Below are 22530 nucleotides of genomic sequence, written 5' to 3'. Positions count from 1 at the left end.
AACAAGCGCCGTAAACTAAGAGCACACACTCATTTAAATGTCTGAAAGGGAGAAAAGTCACAAGAAATCCACACATTTTGCTTGAAATTATTGCGAAATTTCAGTATTAAGAAAGAAAAATGCAGCGTTATGGCGAATGTGTTACTATGGACTTCATTTCCCATAATGCAAAGCGAGAAGAGCCGAAGTGGTGCACGCGGGTAGATGAACAAGGGAGCAGCGGGTGTACATTTTCTTTTCCTAGGTGACCTGCAGGCACGTTGACGTCATTGGTCAATCGGTATCAAGTGGAACCAATCGCGTCACGGTTCCGTCTCGGTTCTGACCGTGAAGTTGCGCAATAACCCAGCGTCACCTCAACAAATCAACAAGTTTTGATTTGTGGGCGGAGCCTCATGAATATTCATAAACTGGCCCGCAGCTAATCAACACAATGGAACATTTGCTGCAGGTGTGTTTGAGAGTTGTGTGTGTGTGTGTGTGTGTGTGTGTGTGTGTGTGTGTGTGTGTGTGTGTGTGTGTGTGTGTGTGTGTGTGCGCGTGTGCGTGTGTGTGTGTGTGAGAGAGAGTGTGAGTGAGTGAGTGAGTGAGTGTGTATGTGTGTGTGCACGTGTGCGTGCTAGTGCGTGTGTTTGCGCGCGTGTGTGTGTCAGTTACAGCAGCGTCCCCCTCACTTGAGAAGTAGCGTTTTAGAAGAAAAAAACCCGTAAGTACTGGAAACGCTACATTGTTCGGAAAACAGCGGAGCTACTGTCAAGCTGCTTTAAAAGCTACAATACTAATGCTAACTTTTCCACCCTGTTTGTTTCACATCTGATGTGTTTGGGTCTGAAGAGCGGAACATGAAATATGACTGTAGAGCTACAAATGCTAATGTTTGTAAACAGAGGCTTGTATTTATTGATTTATTCAGATAATAATGCTAATTATGTTGATTTATGCAGCAGTGAGGTCATTGTTGATTGTTTATGATCAAACCCACTCTTGTGCCTGCTTCATCTACACAAACAAACCGTATAAACCTAAAGAATGAACATCTCCCAATCTGAGAAACATACTAAATCAGAATCAATCACCAATTTTCATTCTGATTGATTGGATGTGTGTGGATAGGAAACAGATCTGTGGTCCAACATGTGGCACCTAGATGAATTATTAGACTGTAAAAGGGTTGAGCTCTGTGCTGTGAAGGTCCAGAATATGAACCGTACGCTTCGTTTGATCAGGGTTTCTCCATCAAGGCTGTGTGTGTGTGTGTGTGTGTGTGTGTGTGTGTGTGTGTGTGTGTGTGTGTGTGTGTGTGTGTGTGTGTGTGTGTGTGTGTGTGTGTGTGTGTGTGTTGGCTGATCATTGTGCTCTCTGGCCCTGCTCTATGTGCACCGCTTTTTTGTCTTCCATGGAAGCCAGATGCCTGAAATAGCTCTGATTGACAGGTATAGAGACGCAGTTACTATAACAACTACCTCCTGGCTCTCATGAGCTCTCTCTCTCTCTCTCTCTCTCTCTCTCTCTCTCTCTCTCTCTCCCCCTCGCTCCCCCCTCACCTTTGTGCTTTTCATTTTCTTTTACCAGCTCTCGCTCCCTCGCTTTCCCTCTCTGCCCCTCGCTCCATCGCTCTCCCTCTCTCCCCCTCACTCTGTGCATGTGTGGGTGTACAGGGAAGAGATTATGAAAAAGAACTCGACTGCAATATTCCTTCACGCCGAGATGTTTGTGTTGCACGATAGCGCGGCCTGGCAGCAGCTATTGGAGCTAACCTGTGTGGGTGAGGGGAGGCGAGAGTGGGACGATGAAACACGCTTACACAACATGGGCAAATAAGCCTTTTAGATTCTTTTCCTGTTTCCTTTTTGGTGCTTGTTTCTCTTGTCAGGTTGAGCCGCTCCACTTGTATAATCAAGCCGGTCCACTGTGCTGTGTTCCTGCAGGCATGTGTGTGTGTGATGTGTCTCAGTGTGTGTGTGAGGGTGTCAGCGTGTGGCAGTGTGAGGCCACCCGATATGATGAGCGAATTTCAGGCACGATAGAATCTAGCGGGAATGACATTGGAGAACACAGAGAAAAGTGTGTGTGTGTGTGTGCTTATGCTGCTGGGAAGAAGACAGACGTCATTGCTGCCACCTGCTTTAGTGGGACAAAGGCCAGACACACGCACACGCTCACATGCACAGATACACACGTACACGCATAGGCAGACAACCAAGCAGAGGTCAAAGCAATCTCTTTACATAGCGTTAATGATAGGATTTACTTAACCTTCCATCTCAAGCCCTCCATTCCTCCTGCCCCCCCTCCCCCCCACACACACTCTGTCACACACACACTTCTCCTCCTGTCCCTGCCTCTCGTTTCATCTCTCCATCTCTGACTCATCACACACAGGGCGAGAGGTCGAAGGAAAACAAGCTGCCAGAGTTGGACATGCCGTAACAATGCAGCACCTGTCAGCGTGTGTGTGTACCTGTGTGTGTACATGTGCACGCAGCTGTCTCACAGGCTCTGTCACGGGCAGAGAGCAGGGAACAAGTTTTTACTGTAAACACAAACGGCTGCGGCCGCCCCAGAGAACTCGTACCCCATTTTATTGATTGGTTGTCTCACTTTGTGGCAGGAAATGAGGTGGCGGGTGTCAACACCTGTGTGACCTCCACCGCTGAGAGCTCCTCTAATGATCTGAGCTCGGCTGCTCGGGTCTTGCACTGCGACCGGTGCCTCAGTCAGCTCAGGCCTGATCAATAGCTTACCCATCAGCCCCTGCAGCACACAGAGGGCACAGCTCTCTCCTGTGTGTGTGTGTGTGTGTGTGTGTGTGTGTGTGCGTGTGTGTGTGTGTGTGTTTATGATCTAATAATGACAGCACCTGTAAATGTCTCATCTCTCATCTCCTTACAGTTTAAACCGTCTCTGCACCGGCCTAAATGCTTTTGTATTGATCTGAATGATGGTGCGTATTGATCAGTGGCGCCCTAATCAATACCTTCTATGTGATTGGGTCCCGATGGCGTCGCCTCGCCGGTGATTTGAGGGCATTTCTGCGCTGTTCACACCACTGAAGGGGGGCGATAATTCAGAATTAATTAGGCTAGGATACACGAGGGAAGGCGCAGCCCATAATAAGACATTTAAAACAGGATGGGATCTGGTATCCAAGTGCAGGGTATCCATAGAGACTGTTGCTATGGCGAAGAGAAATCTCACCTCATTAAGAACAAATATAAATAGCCTTGCGACTCAGCTTATGGTCATGATGCCCACGGCTGAGAGAAGAAGGCTCGGAGGCTTCCAGGTCACTGATACAGGCAGGGAGAGGGAGAAGAGCGAGGATGATGGAGGGGGGAGGAGGGAGGAGGAGGAGGAGGGGGGGTTGATAAGATGATTAGAGAATCAGAAAGGAAGGAAGGAAGCAAGAATGGAGACGATTTGGAAAGTGGGAGGAGGAGGATGGAGGACGGAGGAGGACGGGGGAGAGATGGAGATTGATGGAGGAAAAGAGAGGGAGAGAGAGAGATGGAGACAGAGAGAGAGGGAGAGAGTTTGTCACTGCTGTCAGGAGTACGAATGTGAAATGTCACCTCACCCTCTCCCCCTCTCTCTCTCGCCCCCTCTGTCTGTGTGTGTGTGTGCAGCATCATGGCCGCTGTGGCACGCAAGCCCGCGTTCAATACTGACGGCAGCTTTTAGTAACACACGGGCTGGAATTCAATTCAATCAATCGCTCCTCATTTATGCAGCAATGAGCTCATACCTCCACCAAGGCAGACGGACCCTCCAATTATGATGGCATTGAACCTAAATTTATCTCCTATTGTTGTAGCGCCACATCCAGGTGGATTGATGGGGGGGTTGATAATAGGCCACGCCCACGCGGAGAAAATGAAAAGGCTAAGATGAAAAGTTTGTCAGGCTCAGTCCAGACATCAACATTGATCAATAATTCATTCAAATTTTTCAATGAAAATGTTGATTCTATGACAGTTCGTAGTGCGGTTGTTACAGCGCCACCATCAGGCCGTCAGGTAGCGTAATGTCCGACCTGCACACGAGCTCCATGAGGCGTTCAAGTAAAACTGCTGAGGAGTAATAACGAGCCAGACCGCGACAAAACCACAAGAAAGCTCTGACTGAAATAGAATAACGAGACATCGCGGCTGAATCCTCAGAGTTCCCCCCTCCTCCCCCTACCCCTCCTCTTCTCCTCCTCCTTCTTCTTCTTTTACTCTAGGAAGTGACTTTCTTGCAGAACTGGCGTTTTCTCTTTTTTCCCGGCGACGTAATGAGCGAGGAGGAAAGGGAGAGAGGGAGGGAGGGAAGAGCTGTGGGAGGAAAGATGGGAGTGAGGGGGAAGGGAGGAGGGAGGCTGACAGCCAAGTGGAGAGGGAGACAGATGGGAGCAAGAGGGAGAAGAAGAAGAAGAAGAAGCAGCAAAGAGACGAAGAAGAGAGAAAGCCTCCACTGATTGCATCAACAGGTCGGAGCCCTCCAGGTTCACTGCACTGCACCACAGGATTGCCACCATATTGACTCATCCTATTGTTGGCCCTCCTCAGGTCCTCTCTTCCTCCTCTTCCTCTTCCTCATTTGTACACCGTCCTCTTTTTGCACTTAATGACCAAATAGAAAAAGTTATTGTGTTCAGCCGCCTCCAGCTCTTTTTGTCCAAATTGGCTTTTATTGCGACAGAATGATGCGTGATGACGTCATGCCAGTCCAGAATGTCACTAATTCTGTGTATTGACCTTCCCAGTGGATATTCAAGCAGATAAAGTGAGGCGTAAGGTAGCTGTCGTTAGCATCTTTTGCTCATTAGCTCCTGCGGCGGCGTTCCTTTGCCGTTTCCGTCTACATCCTGTCACGTGGCGCTACATTTACCGTATGTACCATTATGTACCGTAAATTCAATATTTCTAGTCAACATAGTGTTTCCAAAGCAGTTGTTTTGTGAAATTTTAAAAAGCAGCATAGAATTTCTCTGCTAGAAGTTAAACAGCAGGTAGTATCGTTGCTAGCTGCTACACAAGTGACCTAGTTTTACTCTCTAGCAACGCAAACAGCTAACCCTAGCCATCTGCGAGCATGTTTGGTGTCTTGCTTGACATCCCTGTAGCTATCTGAGCACAAACTTCATGTGTATCAGAGTGTTTTGACCTTTTTAATAGTGTGAGAATTGAGGTTTGACAGCTGCTGCTGTGCTGAAAGCCACCCTGACACACACTTCCTGTGAGTTTGACTGTCCGTAGTCGACGCCGAGACCACAGTAGCAACGGCAGAAAGTCTGTGCCGTGTGTATACGTGTATATGTGGTGGCATGTGTGTGTGCATATATGCGGTCCTGTGTGTGTGTGTGTGTATATGTGGTCGCATGTTTGTGTGCGTGTGTGTTCCTGTTCAGACTTGCTAGCTCATTACTCTCTACGTTAGAGCTCTGAAGCCATCTTTTCATTTGCACGTTGCAGTCGTGTGGTAATTACTGTAAGGCAGCGGACCACAACAGCAGACCCCCCCTTCCTCCTCCCTCGTCCTCCTCCTCTTTAGTTGCCTTTAAACTGCCTCAATTTGACCCTTTAAGTTTCGTTCAATCGGAAAAAAATCAGGCGGCCACATTGGTTTGCATGCTGCTGTGTAGAATGAGGCGATGAACGATTAAAGCAGAAGAAGCTGAGAGAATTCCCTCCTCCTCCTCCTCTTCCTCTTCCTCCTCTCCTACTCTTCCTCCTCCATGCAAATAAACCCTAAAAGCTGGGGGAGTCTTTCTGTTCTTCAAAGCTAAATGTTCTCTCTGCCTTTGTTGTGAACAAAGGTGTCTGAGTCTGGGAGAGGAAAACTGATGAAGATGGTATGGAGCTCAGCCATACGTTTGCATGTGTGTGTGTGTCTGTGTGTGTGTATGGGGGGTGGCTGTCTAATTGAGCAGATTGTTTGATTCCCTTCCTCTCTCTCTCTCTCTTTTCTGTGTCTCTCTGAAGACCTGTCAAGTTTGCAATAAGCAAAAAACGAGAGAGAGATAGAGAGAGAGGTGGGTACGTATGGAGAGAGTGCGTTTAGTACGAAAAGGAGGGAGTTTACACCCACAGCCTGAAGAGACAGAAGAGAAGACGAGCAGGGCAGGGTGTGTGCGTGGAGGAAGCAGTGTATGAGCTGAGCGCCGAGGCTGATCAGTCTGTCAAACATCCGTTATAGACCACAAACCCACACTGCTGCCGTGTTGTTGAGCCCAAACACTTAACAGGTGCACTTCCTTCACCTTTTCACTCACACACACACACACACACACACACACACACACACACACACACACACACACACACACACACACACACACACACACACACACACACACACACACACACATACACATACACACACACTACTCTCTCATACACTCGCACACATGTGGGCGGCTGCATTTACGGGCTCCAGCTTGATCCTTGTCAGTAGGGCCGGAGTGTGATGTGGCACAGGCGTGACTCACTGTCATTGATCAGAAGGTAGAGCGTCAGTAGAGCAGCAGAGTGTTGGTGTGGACGCTGCCTCGGCCTCACTGCTCAGCCTCGCTGCTCAGCCGCTCTCTATTTCAGCACACACACACACTCACACACACACTAGCAGCGCGCACACACACAACCCAACCCACGTTCAAACCCATATTACTCCTCACTGAGCTCACAGTTTTATAATTCTGATGCTGACGCACAGCATCTAAACGCATCATCCTCTCTCCCCGGGGGGTTACATCAGGCCTTTGCATACTTTTCAGTTTTTTTCATTGTGCTTTTTCCTTTGCCTCCCCTCCCCTCTGACTGGCTGAGTGTAGCCCACAGGTCAGTGTTTCATAAAGGCTTCATCACAGGAGCTCCTTCTGATGAGGTTAATGTCTGTTTGTGTCGCGGGCGGCGGTGACATCTCTAATTCGAACTGTCGTTTTTATTACTTTCGTCCCGGTGAAGCGGTGAATTGGCAGCGGCCCGCTCAGCTTTCTGAATGACTGCGAAACGCAGGCGCCGCTTTGCATTTCCTCCTCTCCCGTCCGCACCCCGACTTCATTAACAGCGGGGGGACGAGAGAGGGACGTTTGGTTTATGAAGCGAGACAGCATCTGCTTTCTGCCAGGGAAGGTGGGAGCTGTGCTACCTGTGTGACAGAGCTGAGATCAGACAGTGTGAAGCTCCAACTGAAGCTCTACACCTTCTAAAATAGCTTTTGTGATTTTCCTACACGGATTCTGCCATTTGACTCTGATATATTAACAACAGCCTTACAAGATTAAACTCACATCATCATCGTTCTTATTGCATGGCGCTCCGACACTTAAACTGATCAAGGGTGGAACTTAAAAGTTTTGTCACTGTTGCTGAAATGACATCATCTTTAGGGATCTAAGGGACACAGTTCATGGAACAAAGGTCAAAGTCAGGTCAGGTCAGATTGTGTCCAGTCTAATAACGATGTCTGCAAACCTGTCCGTGTCTTTGCAGAAAGCAATTATTATTTTCATTAGCATTTCAAGCATTTAATCAAATCCCTCGTCCTCCTCTTCCTCTTCCTCCATCAGACCTGCTGGACGTCAATCCCGCCTCCACAGCTCCTCCACCCCTGAAACTAGAGAGGTGACGTCACTCCAGCTGGTGATTCCCCCCTTGTGGTAAGTTGTTGCTATTTTTTGGGCCTTCACATTCCCCCCCCAGCCCCCCAGGCCCACTCCTTAAATCAGATTCCATCAGTAGGAGGCGCTACAGTGACGAGACATTTATCACAGAGGAACTCAATTTGTGGTTTCCCATCAGGATGTAATGAGGTCGTATGAGAGTGAGATCAGTTCCCACAGCTCAGCGTGACGTCTGAAGTGCTATTCCGTCTTAAAAACATCCAGAAAGCAGAAAGAGAATCGTGACACCGGAGAGGCTGAGAGCAGAGAAACGTACACGACAATTCATCCAAACCAAAATGACCATTGATCAGCACGCAGCGCTACGGCAATCACTGCCAAATGCGATTTGATCGTAGCTGCATTATTATTACGAAAATACCGTCCCTGTGTGTGTGTGTGTGTGTGTGTGTGTGTGTGTGTGTGTGTGTGTGTGTGTGTGTGTGTGTGTGTGTGTGTGTGTGTGTGTGTGTGTGTGTGTGTGTGTGTGTGTGTGTGTGTGTGTGTGTGTGTGTGTGTGTGTGTGTGTGTGGAACCAATTTCGCCCCCAAACTTCCCTCCAGGTGCAGTATTTGTTTGCTGCACAACGAATTATAAATCCTCCACTCAGCACATTTAGCTCATTTGAATCTGAGGAAGCCGCCGCTGCGATGCGACGATATTCCTTACCTGAGGCGTATTAAAAAATGAAAACAAAATGGTGAGGGATGATGTCGTCCTAATTAGGACGAACGTGGCCTAAAATAAAGGCTGAGGTGAAAGCAGAGGGTCTATTTGTCTGTTTCCTGTCTGTGGCTGTCGAGTCACCCAGCCACATGCTCCATCATAGTTTAAATATTCATACCCCCCGTCTGAATATGCATGAGGCCCGGGCGTTAATATTTATGAGCTTCACTTGTTGAGGTGTCACACGATCTCTTGTACACACACACACACACACACACACACACACACACATGCACACACGCACGCACGCACGGAGACATTTTACACACGCTGATGATCAAAGCAGATCACTACGACTACATGGGCACATTCACAAGTGATGATGGTGTAAGTTAGTATGGAGCTGTGGTGTAATGTGAAGTAAAAGTATGAAGGGATGAAACCACAACGTCAACAGATACAACAACTTTAGTCAGACTGTACTCAGATATCATAACAAATACACACAGGAAGCGTGTGATTACGTCAGAATTGACACATAACCAAACACTCATATCTCCTTTAATGAATGTAATGTTGACATTATGATGTGAGGAAGCCGCATGTGTTTCTTACTGTCATGACCCTCCTCTTCCTCACCAGTAGCTCTCTGATCGCACTTCCAGTAAAGTCGTTAACAGGCCTCGTCCAGCGAGGCTCTGGAACTGATGTAACTCTATGACACACACACTCACACACTCACGCACACACATGCCTGCCTGTACACTCAGCTGTGCACTTTCTAATGAAGTGTGTTTATATAACGAGACACAACACAGGCGCTGTGCACGCTCAACGGGGAAACAAGCGCCACCGAGTCTCTGTGTACACACATACCAACCATACTTGCAAAACCAGCAGACAGCAGGTGTGTGTGTGTGTGTGTGTGTGTGTGTGTGTGTGTGTGTGTGTGTGTGTGTGTGTGTGTGTGTGTGTGTGTGTGTGTGTGTGTGTGTGTGTGTGTGTGTGTGTGTGTGTGTGTGTGTGTGTGTGTGTGTGTGTGCGTGTATATGTGTGTGTAGCGATGTGACCTACACATACCAATCGTACACCTGTCAGGATCCACTGTAGTTCAGGTTGGAAAGTACATGTACAGTATGTTTATGGTCTATGTGTGTGTGTGTGTGTGTTTACATGGACAATACTGACAAACTCAAATATTACAGCATTTCAGACTAAGTACCTCAATAGAAATAACATAGGGACATTTTGTTGTAACTTTCATACACCGTTAATCCAAAGTAGGCAATAATAATAAATACTATGGGATGCAAGAAGAGACATCCACTGTTTCTGTCGATAACTGAGTAACAAATGAGTCCTGAGGGTGTGGGTCAGGTTGTTGTATTGTGTAGTTTTACAGATAATAATGTCATGTCAGTGATGTCACAAATGCCTTTTTCAGAGGAAATATTGATCAATCTTTCTAAATGTAGACACAGACTATCTATCTATCTATCTATCTATCTATCTATCTATCTATCTATCTATCTATCTATCTATCTATCTATCTATCTATCTATCTAGTCTACATTACCGTGGTGTAACGTTTGAATCCATTTCCCATCATGATGTCATTAGTAAAGTTTGTCAGATTAAAATGATGTGAAATTAAATTAAAAATGAAAAGAAATGAGCTAAAGATGAGTGGGTGAGAGCGCGCGCGCGGGGGGGCGGGGCGTGGGGGGGGGGGCGGTGTCTTTTCGCGCATTCCGGTGTGTGGGCGCGTGGCGCGGGGTTCAGAACTCTTGTCCCTCCTCCTCTCCTCCTCCTCCCTCCCCCCCCGCTCCTCCTCACCGGAGACGGGCAAAAGGCGGAGGAGGAGCGACGGAGCTCGCAGTCACAGACACCCCGTACCGAGCAGCCCGTCGGTAGGCACAAACACCGGCAGGAGCGCACGGAGGGAGGAAGACATCACCCTCCTCCTCATCATCCTCCTCCTCATCATCACCACCACCACCTCTACCTCCTCACGGTAAGATAACGGACACACACCGAATTGTTTCTCATCGATTAGCCTCATTGATTCACTTCCCTTGTTTTGGCTACGACGCCGCCGCCGCTTGTTGTAGCTTTGTTACCGGGACTTTCCCGGTGCTCGCTGGCCGCGTGTGGGGTGAGGCAGAGCGGATCAAATATGACAAACGCTCCGGTGTCATTTAAAGTTGACGGTGACGAAGGGAAAATGTGCGGAAATTGTGTTCCGTCTGACGTGTATTGGATGAAAATGAGTTTGAATCGATTAATTGATCGATTTTTAAATTATTTTCTTGTTGTGTGTGGAAGCGAGCCGTTAGTTTTATTGAGTTTATTCCAGTCCTCCGGTCCGCCTGTCCGCCTCTCCAAGCCGCTGACTGCGCGCTGAGGTCCCGCAGCAGGAGGTCCGCTCCCCACCCGCTGTAAAAATAGCCCCGTGTGTCAGCTTGGTTGGTCCGGGTCACGGTAATGCGACACACACTCGCACATATACACGCGCACACACACCCTCTCGCGCACGCACACCCGCACCGCGGCGGCCAGAGCGAGAGTCCCAACCCCGAAAGTAGATCACACATGGCGGATCGGGCTCGGGGCCGTTATGTGGGTCAACAGGATGCCGCAAAGTTGAAGATGACACCTGTTTGTTTGAGCTCCACATGCCGCATCTTCCACTCAGCCGCCGAGCAGCGAGTCCCTGCAGGCTGGAAGGAGACAGATCGCATCCCAAAATGACTTCCCTCACTGAAGCTTACTGAAGCTTACTGCAGGACTCAGAGTAAAAGTAAAATAATGTGATGGAGTCGATCCCTCAGCCATCTTAGAAAGCAGTTATCAATCTTACCAACCACATCAAAGAAACTTCACCTTTTGGAATTAGAAGAAGAGCTGTCAAAATGTCTCCACACTGAGTAGCTATACTGTAAGAATATGGCGCTGCATCTCTGAAAGGATCTGATGAGGGTCCATTAAAGATCACTGATGATTCCTCAGTGTAGCGTTCAATTCAAATGTAAATGTAAAACACAGTATGAACACCTGTATCGTTTTGGTTCAACCATTTAAAACAAATACAACTAAACTAGATTGTTATTTATTTAGTCATTAGCACAGGTTTAATTAAAAACAAAGACTCACTTTTGGTGGAATATGTCCAGGTAAAATAAAATGCAGGACTCTTTATTGCCCCCCTGTGTGTAAGTCTGTGTACTGCATGCGCTCGACCGCCAGTAGCGATATAAGAATTTATTTTGCGGCGAGAAACAGATTTTATTTGGAATTGTAGTGATTGGGAAAATGAAAATATTTTAAAAAGTACAAAATGGCCTCAAACATTCTGAAATACCGCAGTCACATATGTTTTAACGTAACAAAAAAAATCTGCGAAAAGTCCAAACCCTAATTTTTATTCTCAGTGTTGTTTTTCTGCGTCCTCTCCGCTGCCACAGATGCACAGTTCACCTTTACAACAGCTGCTGTGGCCGCCCAGGTGCCGATGACCTCAGAGGACAAAGTAACCTAAATTCCACATGTGTAGCCTACTTTAGGCTCCGCCCAGAGTGTAGGGGGAATTAAACGTGTCCTTGTTCTATGTGACTTTTACCTCAATGACATAGAAAATTGGCGCTGCGGGGTGTGATTCAGGTGCAAATGAGAAAGAGACGCGCACAAAACACACGCACACACACACACACTCAGCTAATAAGAACTCCACTGCCAGGGAGGAGAGAGAGCCGATACAGATTTAAAGGCTTTAGCGCGCCCGCCTCCAGATCCTCAATAATCATTTTGAAGTCGGTAAGAGAGACCTGAGCTTTAGGTTTTAGTTTGAGCTCTGCGCTTGCCTGAATCGTTTCCTAATGAGCTCTGAGCTGAGGGAGAAAACACAAAATCCACTTTAAATTCAGCAGAAACCTGAGGGACACGGCGCGGCGCACAAACACCAGCTCCTGTGAAGTTGTTTTGTTTTAAAGTTAGAGATATTGGAGTGCAAATGAAAAGACACAGGACCTGGAGCTTCTTAGAGATGGAGATAAGGGTTACAGCGCCGTCTGGGGCTGTAACAGATCTCAACAGAGAAACAAGAGAAGTAAAGCTGTGGTATTCAAAGATGGATTTTTAATGATGAACTGGATGGCACCAGGGCTGAATGTGACTTAGTTTAGCTGACAATGACCGTCTAAAGCAGCTTTTGGATATTTTCCCAGTGTTCTGCCAGCGTGTCAGCGTAGATGAGCCAGGCAGCTTTTGGACGGGGAAGAAAGGTGTCCTGGTGAGTAAGTGGCTCCGGGGCTGGAGGCTTCGGGGAGAGCAGCAGATGGATGATGATGTAGCGGGTGCTGGCGCTCCCTGCCTCCCGCCGCCATCCGTCACGCACTAATGATCGTGTCACACCTTCTCCCCGGGCGGCGGGGCGCTTCTGCAGCGCTCAGCTCAAAAATCCGTAGCGCCGCTCAAATCCCTTCACCGCGGCCGTCGGCTGAAAAAGCCCCGGGACGGGCGGCGCTGCGGCGAGCAGCTCCATCACCAATCCTCCACTTCTCTATTCATCCCTCGCTTTCCCCTCACCCCTCTTCACCTTTTAAGTCCCCTCAGACTGCTTCCTCATCTCTCTTCCTCGGCCTCCCATTCATCTTGTTTTCTCCACAGTCTCTCCGCTCCCTGTCAGTGTTTCTGCCGCCCGTTTCTTATGTCACGTTCTTGTTCTCACTTGGAGAAAATGCAACACCAGCATGATTTGGATGCCAAATCCGGCCCAGAGGAGCTGTGTTGTTTGTGTTTGCCTCTCTCTGGGAGGTCAGAGGTCAGGCAGCCATGAAGTTGGTCGATCCCCAACGTCCTGCTCAGTGGCACCTCAGGCCCGATCCTGTAGAGTGTTTGTGATAGAGCCTGGTTCAGTCTGTAGAGACATGAAGGAGTTTAGAGGTGACGTCAGCAGACACCATCACAGTCTTTGTCTAAACAAGGCTGAATTGGTCTTCAGTGGGAGTTGGCCGATACAATTTACACCTTTTTAAAATTTTTAAGAATTACTGCGTTCAAAATGGGACCAACGAGGGGGCGTGGCTTTTATTGCGTGATGCTGACGGCACGGCAACAAGAAAATGCCAGGAGATAGATGCTGTCAGATTTATTTCATTGGAAATATTTTCTATGTATTTCATCATAAATTCACAAAATACAAGAAACAGCAGAGAATCGAATATGAACAGTGTTATACATTATACATACGGCTCAAACACACTATAGAACACATGTTTAAGCTGTAAGATGGATGAAAATAAATCTACATCTAAATAAATACAAACAGATAAGTTATCATTCTATATAATTGTGATTAGTAGGATCTTTATTTTGTGTAATTTAATCAGCAGATATCTTATTTTTAAATTAATCAATGAATCTTAGCTTTGTAAAATATTTAAAAAAAATAGTGACAATTGCAAAAACAGCTCAAATATGACACAGATCTCATTTGATTATTAAAATAATTGAAAGATTGATTTTCTTTCTGTTGATGAATCCAATTATTGATTCAGATCAGTCATCATTGTTTTCCTTTAGGCTTTGACTTCTCTTCCTTTATCCGTGTGAACATGAAGGCGTCACACTGAAGCCTCCCCACTCTCATTTTGAGTGTAAACGTTGCTGTCAGGTTCCGTGTTTTCGCAGTGGTGTCGTGGGACGTAAACACGGCTCACACAGGCACCCTTGGGTGTCACAGCCCGGTGTTGAGTAACGCTGTCCTGGGACGCAGCTTCCCTCTGTCTCAGGTGTTACAGGAATAAACGTTCCCATGAGCAAGAAGCGTCCCAGCTGAGCGCGCTCGGCTCTTTGTAGAAGATGGTGGAATGCTGCCTCCACTTTGTGTGTGTGTGTGTGTGCTTGTGTGTGTGTTGGTCTCGCTACCAGGATCACAGGCACAGCTTGGCATTCTGGGAATATCAGTGCTGGTGGATCGGATGATGCTCACCACAGCTGCTGTTTCTAAGAAAAGCTAGAGAACACACACACACGCATGCAAACACACGCACACGCGCGCGCACACACACACACACACACACATGCATACACTCACAGGAGCTGCACACAAGCAAAATACCACAGCCAAGCAAAGGTCTACATGTTCCTGTCATAGATACACACACACACTTTAACTGTAACACAATTTCAGCAGCAATTAACTGTCGAGCCATGGGAACACACACACACACACACACGCTTAAATACTCAATGTAATTTCCAGCAGCTATACTTTTTATGCAGCAACAACAATTTGATGGTTTGTTTGTGTTTTTGTGTGTGTGCGTGTGTGTGTGCCGACTAAAGCTCTGTTTTGCTTGTTTTTCCGATCGCGTCAGGCTTTTGGCTGTCGTGCTCTGAATCGCTGGCAGACAGAGGAGCGGCAGCGACGGCGAAGACGAGCCCAGAGCATAATCGCGTTACTGGCTGCCCCGTGGGATCATGGGATATATGACCTCATCATTCACCTGTGAGGCTCTGCAGTAAACAACGTCCTGATAGGTGGGGTCCGCAAACACACACAAAGACATCTGAAAGTGTACACACACGCACACACACAGCCTGATCATCCTCATTGTGTGTGTGTGTGTGTGTGTTTTAGACAGATGACTGAAGAAGCTGTAAGAAGCATGGACGTCCTCCCAGAATCCCACGCTCTGATGCCATGTGAGGTCATCGGCTGCTCCTCTCCTTCACCTTGTCTGCTCCCCTGCACCAATCAGAAGGAGGCGGAGGCGGAGGAGCATCTCCATGACAACAAGAAACAGGACCAGCAGGTGGGGAAGATTTATCCTAACATGAGAATCATCGTTGGGGAAAGCTGCTTATGATTTAAGGGCCAAGCTACTTTCTGCGTAAAGTAGTTAGCTACGCTACAAAAAAAGCAAAAAAGTAGCTGCACACACACACACACACACAGACACACACAGACGTTCACACTTTATAACAAATTGTCTTTCCTCGCAGAAACACTGTAACCAGGTGCAACCAAAGAGAAAAGTGAAGGTAAGCTAAAATAAAGTCTCTCTCACATTATTCATCTGACTGGGGTGTCAACTGCATACACTGTGTGTGTGTGTGTGTGTGTGTGTGTGTGTGTGTGTGTGTGTGTGTGTGTGTGTGTGTGTGTGTGTGTGTGTGTGTGTGTGTGTGTGTGTGTGTGTGTGTGTGTGTGTGTGTGTGTGTGTGTGTGTGTGTGTGTGTGTCAGCCCAAAGGGAGGTTGGTGCGGAGTATGGCTGTGTGTGAGGAGCCCTCCCCACCTGAAGATGGAACCCAAGACAGTCAGGTAACATACACTACTCACTACACATACACACACGGTCTTCCTCCGCCTCCTCATCATCATCATCATCAATCCTTTTCTGTTTCGTCCCTCACAGGCGTCTGTACAAGCAAACGGCTCGTCTAGCTGCCATGACAACGAGAGGACTTCCTGTAAGGAGGAAGAATTTGAGAAGAGCAGAGATCCAAAGAAAACCTCGCTGCCCAAAGGTCTGTGTGTGTGTGTGTGTGTGTGTGTGTGTGTGTGTGTGTGTTTATGATATCTCAGGGAGGAAAGCAAATCGGATGTAATAAGATGTGCTGTGGCTCTGCTGCGCTCTTGTTCATTGCTGTGACATTTTGTGTCTTTGTGTCGCCGCGGTAACGCGTCGTGTCTCTCTCTCTCTCTTTCTCACTCTCTCTCTCACTCTCACTCTCTCTCATTCAGAGCCTACACTGGAGTACAAAGACTCCACTGGTGTAGACCTGCACCAGTTCATCGTCCAAACTCTCAACAGCAACCCCAGAGACCGCATGATGCTGCTCAAACTGGAGCAGGAGATGATCGACTTCATCACCAGCACAAGGTCTGCTCTCTCTCTCTCTCTCTCTGTGTGTGTGTGTGTGTGTGTGTGTGTGTGTGTGTGTGTGTGTGTGTGTGTGTGTGTGTGTGTGTGTGTGTGTGTGTGTGTGTGTGTGTGTGTGTGTGTGTGTGTGTGTGTGTGTGTGTGTGTGTGTGTTAGGTTACTGCTCAATATATGGGGCCGGTTTTGTGTGTGTGTTTGGGCCACAGGAGATGAAATTGGACCTGAGGCCAAAACACACCAGCATTCTAAATCTATCTTCTCTCTCTCTCTCTCTCTCTCCTCTCTCCTCTCTCCTCTCTCCTCTCTCTCTCGCCTCTCTCTCCTCCCTCTCTCTCCTCACTCTTCCTCTTTTTTCTCTCTCCTCCCTCTCCTCCCTCCCTTTCTCTTCACTCTTCCTCTCCATCTCTCAGTCCCTTCAAGAAGTTCCCCCAGATGTCGTCCTACCACCGCATGCTGGTCCATCGGGTGGCGGCCTACTTTGGCATGGAGCACAATGTAGACCAGACAGGCAAGTCTGTCATCATCAACAGGACGAACAGCACACGCATGTAAGCACACGGAGAGTGTGTGTGTGTGTGAGTACGTGGGCGTTAAAGTCTGTGCGATGTCACCGTGCAGTAACGACGCTCGGCTCTGGTTCGTTTTCAGACCGGAGCAGCGTTTCATGGAGGAAGTGCACGAGGACAAAACGGAGGAGGTCCACCGATGGAAAGCCATTTTGAAGAGAGATAACAGTTCAGAGGAGCAGGTTAGACTCTCACTGCTCCCTCTCCTTCCTCAGTAATTGACATTGATCGTATCTGATTGGTCGAGTTTGACGTGTCCCCGTCTCTGTCTCTGTCCCCGTCTCTGTCTCTGTCTCTGTCCCTGTCTCTGTCTCTGTCTCTGTCCCTGTCCCTGTCCCTGTCCCTGTCCCTGTCCCTGTCCCTGTCTCTGTCTCTGTCTCTGTCTCTGTCTCTGTCTCTGTCCCTGTCCCTGTCTCTGTCTCTGTCCCTTCAGACACGAATTCACCCGCTGTGGGAGAAGCAGAGCAAGTCGATGGAGGAAAGAGAGGAGGAGTACAAACGAGTACGAGAGAGAATCTTCAGCCAAGAGGTAAGAGAGAGACACAGACAGACACTCAGACAGACACTCAGACAGACACTCAGACAGACACTCAGACAGACACTCAGACAGACTGACAGACAGACAGACAGGTGGACAGACAGAAAGCAGGATCTCTAATTTCTCTCATTCGCTCTTCCAGCCGCTCTGTGCCCAGGAGAGCTCCTATGTAGAAACCAGGTAACCTTGCCTGCAGTGTTTTCTCTCAATGTGCCTTTTCACCGTGTTACATTTAGATTACAATTTGACAAGTGTGTGTGTTTGTGTCCGCTGAGCAGGGCTGTGGAGGAGTACAATCCATACGCTGAGACCCAGAGGAGAAGGCAGCTCTTCAGGTAGGAGGCCATTTATCATCTTAATCTCGTCAGCCTACAGACTTCCTGCAGTAATCTTACATTCTGCAGACAATTAAAAACATTTAGATGCAGAAAAATACATCAAAACACTGAAAGGCGACACTTACACAATCACAACACAGATTACATTACTGCACGGTGGCATCAGGGGGTCGCCGCTCATTTCTTTTTTGAACCCATATAATGCTATGGTAATTTTTGTTCACAGTAATTTCTGCCTGTGAGTGCGGTAATGAAGCCGTCTGACTGTGGGACGCTGAGTGTGACACAGAGGAGTTCATGTGCAGACAGACAGGATGGGAGGGAGAAACAGAGACTTTCTCACTTTCTTATCAACAACAGCAGAATAGATCATGTTGTTCTCTCAGTGTAAGAATCAAATAGTTCCTGTTTCCTTTTCCTGTATAGAAATCCCGACGTCTCTTTGTCATCCATGCATCAGAAGCATCCGGGCGTCTCTTGCTTGCTTCATAAACATACACACACTCTGTAGCACAGGATTCATTTGGCGTACAGGATCCTGCGTGTTGCACTGGTCGGCCCATATCTGACCTTTATTGTGTGTGTGTGTGTGGAGGCATCGCAGCGTGTGTGAGAGCCGCTTTTGTCCCCGGCGTTCACATGAATGGCGCGGCGCTGTGCCGCTGTAAAGGCCGAGGGATGATTCTGAATGTGCCCCACAGGGGGAGCCGTGACAACTCGGGCTCCAGCTGGACGGGCAGCAGCAGGCACAGCAGCATAGAGACCGACTGTCGCTATGGCAACGAACCCCGACCTTGGAGCAGCACAGACTCCGACTCTTCATACCAGTGGACGAGCCCCGCCCCCAAAACCCGCCCGGCCGCCAACCACAGCTGGGACCCCCGAGGTTCAGGTGCGCCTCCGTTTTAAATCCAGTGTCAGAATCCTGCTTATCGCCGCTTTAACACTTCAGTCTGTATCGCAGCTTTGCCGAGGCGTCAATTCAGTCAGTCGGGGTGAGACAATTCGCTCCTTCGCTCCTACCTGCGCGCGATTGCACTTCATCACAGATTTTCCTCGCCACGTTTGGGGAGAAGGCTGTTTATACGCCCGTCTGTTCTCTACACTGCAGCGTCTAATTAACAAAAGGCAGTGAAAGTTCTGTTGGTGTGAAAATTTAACTCGAAGCGCCCGACGTTCACACCAGAGCTGTAAATTTTCACACAACACCTCCTGCCTTCCTCACATAGTCAGGAGGAGAAAAATACGTCATCACCATGGCAGCGCAGAGGGGGCTGCACGCTGCGAGCGGAGGGGATAGGAAGCCTCGCTCTGGACCCAAACCATGTGTGGTGATAATTGAGTGCTCTTCCTCCTTCCTCTTCCTCTCTAACTTTTGTTTTGTCGTCTTCCTCCACGTCCCCGCCGTCAGGGGACTGAAGAGCAAATAAAGTGGGAACGTTTAGAGACATTCAGAGGAAAATGGCCGCTCCCGTTTCTTCAAATAGCCACAATACTTCTCAAATTATTACAACCTAAGTCTCAAAACATTTAGTCTCTTCTTCTGGATCTCTATTTATCGTATCTGTCTCTCTCTGTCTCTCTCTGTCTCTTTCTCTGTCATTCTCAGGCTCCATCGCTCTGTTGCAAGTGTCCTCCACCTGTCCCCACCCGTCCTCCCCTCCCATCCTGGAGGAGCCTCCTGCGGCGACCTCGGCATACATGGAGAACGGCATCCCGCCTGGAAGCATATTAATGAACCCACATACTGGTGAGCGACACACACACACGCGCACACACAGAGCGGTGACATTTGAGCGTGATGATAGCCCTCACGCTGTGGCTGTAATGTCTTCCTGCGTGTGGGAATCGTTTTGTTTTGTCTGTTTTCTCCGTAAAAGAATAAACAGTGAGTGACATGTCCTCGTCTCCTCCTCTCTGCTGCCTACAGGACAGCCTTTCCTCAACCCTGATGGAACCCCTGCTGTGTACAACCCTCCTGACAGCCAGCAGCCAATCAGGAGCCAGACACAGCTGCAAGCCCCGCCCTCTCAACAGCAGCAGCAGCAGCAGGTAGGGCACACACCAATACACACACAGAAGGTGTCCTAGATGTACATGTACTATAACAGACATGTCTCTCTGTCTGTGTGTCTCTGTCTGTCTGTCTCTCTCTCTGTTTGTGTGTCTGTCTGTCCGTCTGTGTGTCTCTGTCAGGTGCTTCAGTACTCGTCTGTCTCTTACACAGCCCCACAGATGTTGCCTGTCTCTCCCTCACAACAGTACTCCACAGTATGTATCAATGTGTTGCCTTGACGATGGCAGGGCTTTGTGTGTGTGTGTGTGTGTGTGTGTGTGTGTGTGTGTGTGTGTGTGTGTGTGTGTGTGTGTGTGTGTGTGTGTGTGTGTGTGTGTGTGTGTGTGTGTGTGTGTGTGTGCACGCTGACCTCCTTTCTCTTGCCTGACAGGTGGAAGATCTCTCCACGCAGTTTGCTCACGTGACAGTGAGCTGTCAGCCATCAGGAGAAGCCCCGCCCCTTTACCCCCCAGGTCAGGGTTACATCTATGCAGCCCCGCCCCCCCCCACCCCCTCCAGCTACTGCCAGCCCTCACCTCAGGTAGGAGGAGCACCCTACAGGGCTGACACCCACCCTGCCCTCACGTGTGGCGCCTTCATGTCTGGTTGTGTCCCTGCAGGTGCCTCTGTATTACTATGGCCAGTACCCTACCTCAGCCCAGCACTCATGTAGGCCGCTCTCACCCAGCCAAGCAGCTCAACCAGGTACCCACATTTCTGCATACGTCTGTGTGTGTGTGTGCGCCGGCCTGTGTGTGTGCGCGAGAGAGAGAGAGGCTGTGGCAGTAGGGGAGGGGGCCGTTACACTGTCAGAGATGTAGTCTGAGGGTCTCACAGTGAACCGGTCTCTTTTCTTGCTGTTTCTGTTCATCAGAGAGTGAAACGATACGTGGCCCAACATAAGGCACCGCTTAAACCTCACACTGTTGGAAAATAGCTTCTAGTATATAAGCAGTAATTTGTCTAACCACCACTAATACACGTACAGTTTGCATGAGTGTGTGTCAGTGATATAACATTTACTTTCTCTCTTGTCAGATTGGTGTCGTAGCGCCGCTCCTCAGCCTCGCCTGCACTAACCTGCTTTCTGTTCTGACATCACTCCGTACATTTACATGCACTCAATACTCAAGAGCTCAATCAAAATGTGATTAACACAAACAGAAGCACAGAATCAATACGTACACACAGCAGGGTGTGTATGCACAGTATGAGACGACTCGGTCTAAAACATTTAACCTTAAAAAAATCCATTTACAATCATCTGGATCTGTTTCTGAGGAATTTTACTTCAATTTGCATTTTATATTACATTTAAAAAAAATGTAATATTGCCTTAATCACAGAAATATAGAAGTATTAAAGCACACATAAATGTACGGAGTGTTCAGTTCTCATATGGGTTATTGCTTATTAACTGCTGAAGCCGGACCGCACCTCTATTCTGGGTACCCTGAAATAAAGACCTTAACCCAGTTAGGGCTAATGGAGGGGACATGAAGTCAGGGGATGTAGTTGGTGTCCTTACCCAGAGAAGATGCCTGCGATGAACAGAGTGGAAACCTTGCAAACTCTGGAGCTCTACTCTGGACTAAGCTTCTAGAAACTACTAACCTCACGAATGAAGAGCAAAAAAAACGAATTTGAAAAGTATTATATGCAATGCTGACTGCAAGAATGAGCTCAGTGGGAGAAGAAATATGAGGACTGAAGTGGTTCAGCCAAACAGTAGTGGGGTGTTGTGGTGACGTTGTGTTGTATGTGTGTGTGTATGCAGCAGGTTACGCCCCCCCTGCCCTCAGGGTGCAGCAGTCCTCCCCCGGCCGAACCCAGGCTGTGCTGGGGACCTACACACCCATGGCCTCTCATCAGTGTAGCATGGTTCAGGTAACACAGAGCACCCAAAGGTCTCATTGTGCCCCGGCTATAAACATCTCAGCCCCCCAACCCCCCAAACAAGAAGTGTGTAAGTTCACAAAGTGCTTGTGATGGCAAATAACTTCCTCCCTCTCTCTCTCCCTCCCTCCCTCTCTGTGCAGGGGGGAGTGTCTGTCGCCTATCCTCAGAGTAAACTCATGACCGGGGCTGGGGGGGAGGGGGGCTTCTGCTGCATGGTGCCTCCACCCGCCCACCACAGCAGCTGCCACCCCCCCAGCTGCACCAACCTCAGCGGCCCGGCCTGGGGCGCACGGTACTGAAGCACGAAAGCCACTTCCACGGACGGAGCGTTGAGACTTTGGTTCCTGTGTGAACGTGCACATACTCAACGCACACACCTTTTTTCTTTTCTTTTTTTTGTTCTCACTGCAGACCACCCCTCCCCCTCCCTCACTTTTACACCCACCTCCTCCCCAGGGATGCCCACAGGATACATTGTTCCCACTCACACACATATAGACTATCGTGTATGCACAGAGACACACACAGGCACAAGCACAACACCCACTCACACAAATGTGTCACTGTACCAAAGCTTAATAGTATATATCAGTCCCGCTGTATTGAATGCATACTTTATATACACAAATGAAGTTTTATATTGATATTAAATTATATATTCTGTTTTAAGCAAATGCTATGTGTGAAAATAAAAACGGTGTGACTGGATTGATCCGTCACATTTCTATACGCTCTGGACTCACTGTCTCATCTCCTGCAGGCCCGATGAGTGTGTGTAGGGAATAAAGCACAATGTCCTGCTGACTCACAATATCACAACATGACACACAAACACTCATCATGCACATTATAAAGACATTTCAAAGTAGTGTCTCATAATATCTGAATAAAGATCTCAGGCAGGTTTTTGTTTTCACTCGGTTGGCATGCACATTACA

At 48.3% G+C, this 22530-nt stretch overlaps 1 protein-coding gene across 4 annotated transcripts; it reads left to right on the top strand.

Moving 5' to 3' along the window:
* Window positions 1–10143: 10143 nt before the first annotated feature.
* On the top strand, window positions 10144–22324 carry arpp21 (cAMP-regulated phosphoprotein, 21). 4 transcript variants are annotated; one of them, XM_076139498.1, is made up of 20 exons: window positions 10144–10322; window positions 14686–14848; window positions 14953–15123; window positions 15314–15352; window positions 15556–15633; window positions 15728–15839; window positions 16057–16195; window positions 16606–16743; window positions 16844–16943; window positions 17195–17290; window positions 17442–17479; window positions 17578–17634; window positions 18339–18529; window positions 19247–19387; window positions 19568–19689; window positions 19831–19908; window positions 20085–20234; window positions 20314–20398; window positions 21471–21580; window positions 21733–22324. In XM_076139498.1, exons 3-20 carry the CDS (start codon window positions 14953–14955, stop codon window positions 21889–21891), a joined length of 2004 nt encoding a protein of 667 aa, XP_075995613.1. In that variant the 5' UTR covers window positions 10144–10322; window positions 14686–14848; the 3' UTR covers window positions 21892–22324. The 4 variants fall into 4 exon arrangements, with proteins under 4 accessions (XP_075995613.1, XP_075995614.1, XP_075995611.1 ...); XM_076139499.1 differs by having other exon boundaries at window positions 10145–10322; window positions 14949–15123; window positions 19834–19908; XM_076139496.1 differs by having other exon boundaries at window positions 10145–10322; window positions 14949–15123.
* Window positions 22325–22530: the final 206 nt, after the last annotated feature.

The sequence above is a fragment of the Genypterus blacodes genome, unplaced genomic scaffold (genome assembly GCF_046128005.1).
Source record: "Genypterus blacodes isolate CSIRO-AG114 ecotype Tasmania unplaced genomic scaffold, CSIRO-AGI_Gbla_v1 ptg000438l_1, whole genome shotgun sequence".
Lineage (NCBI taxonomy): Eukaryota > Metazoa > Chordata > Actinopteri > Ophidiiformes > Ophidiidae > Genypterus > Genypterus blacodes.
This window is presented reverse-complemented; position numbering and strand designations above follow the sequence as displayed.

Coding starts and splice junctions, on each gene's coding strand:
- arpp21 (XM_076139498.1), top strand. CDS start 14,953: ATGACTGAAGAAGCTGTAAGAAGCATGGACGTCCTCCCAGAATCCCAC. Junction 16,944..17,194: donor ATAACAGTTCAGAGGAGCAG/GTTAGACTCTCA, acceptor CTGTCCCTTCAG/ACACGAATTCACCCGCTGTG. Junction 21,581..21,732: donor ATCAGTGTAGCATGGTTCAG/GTAACACAGAGC, acceptor CTCTCTGTGCAG/GGGGGAGTGTCTGTCGCCTA.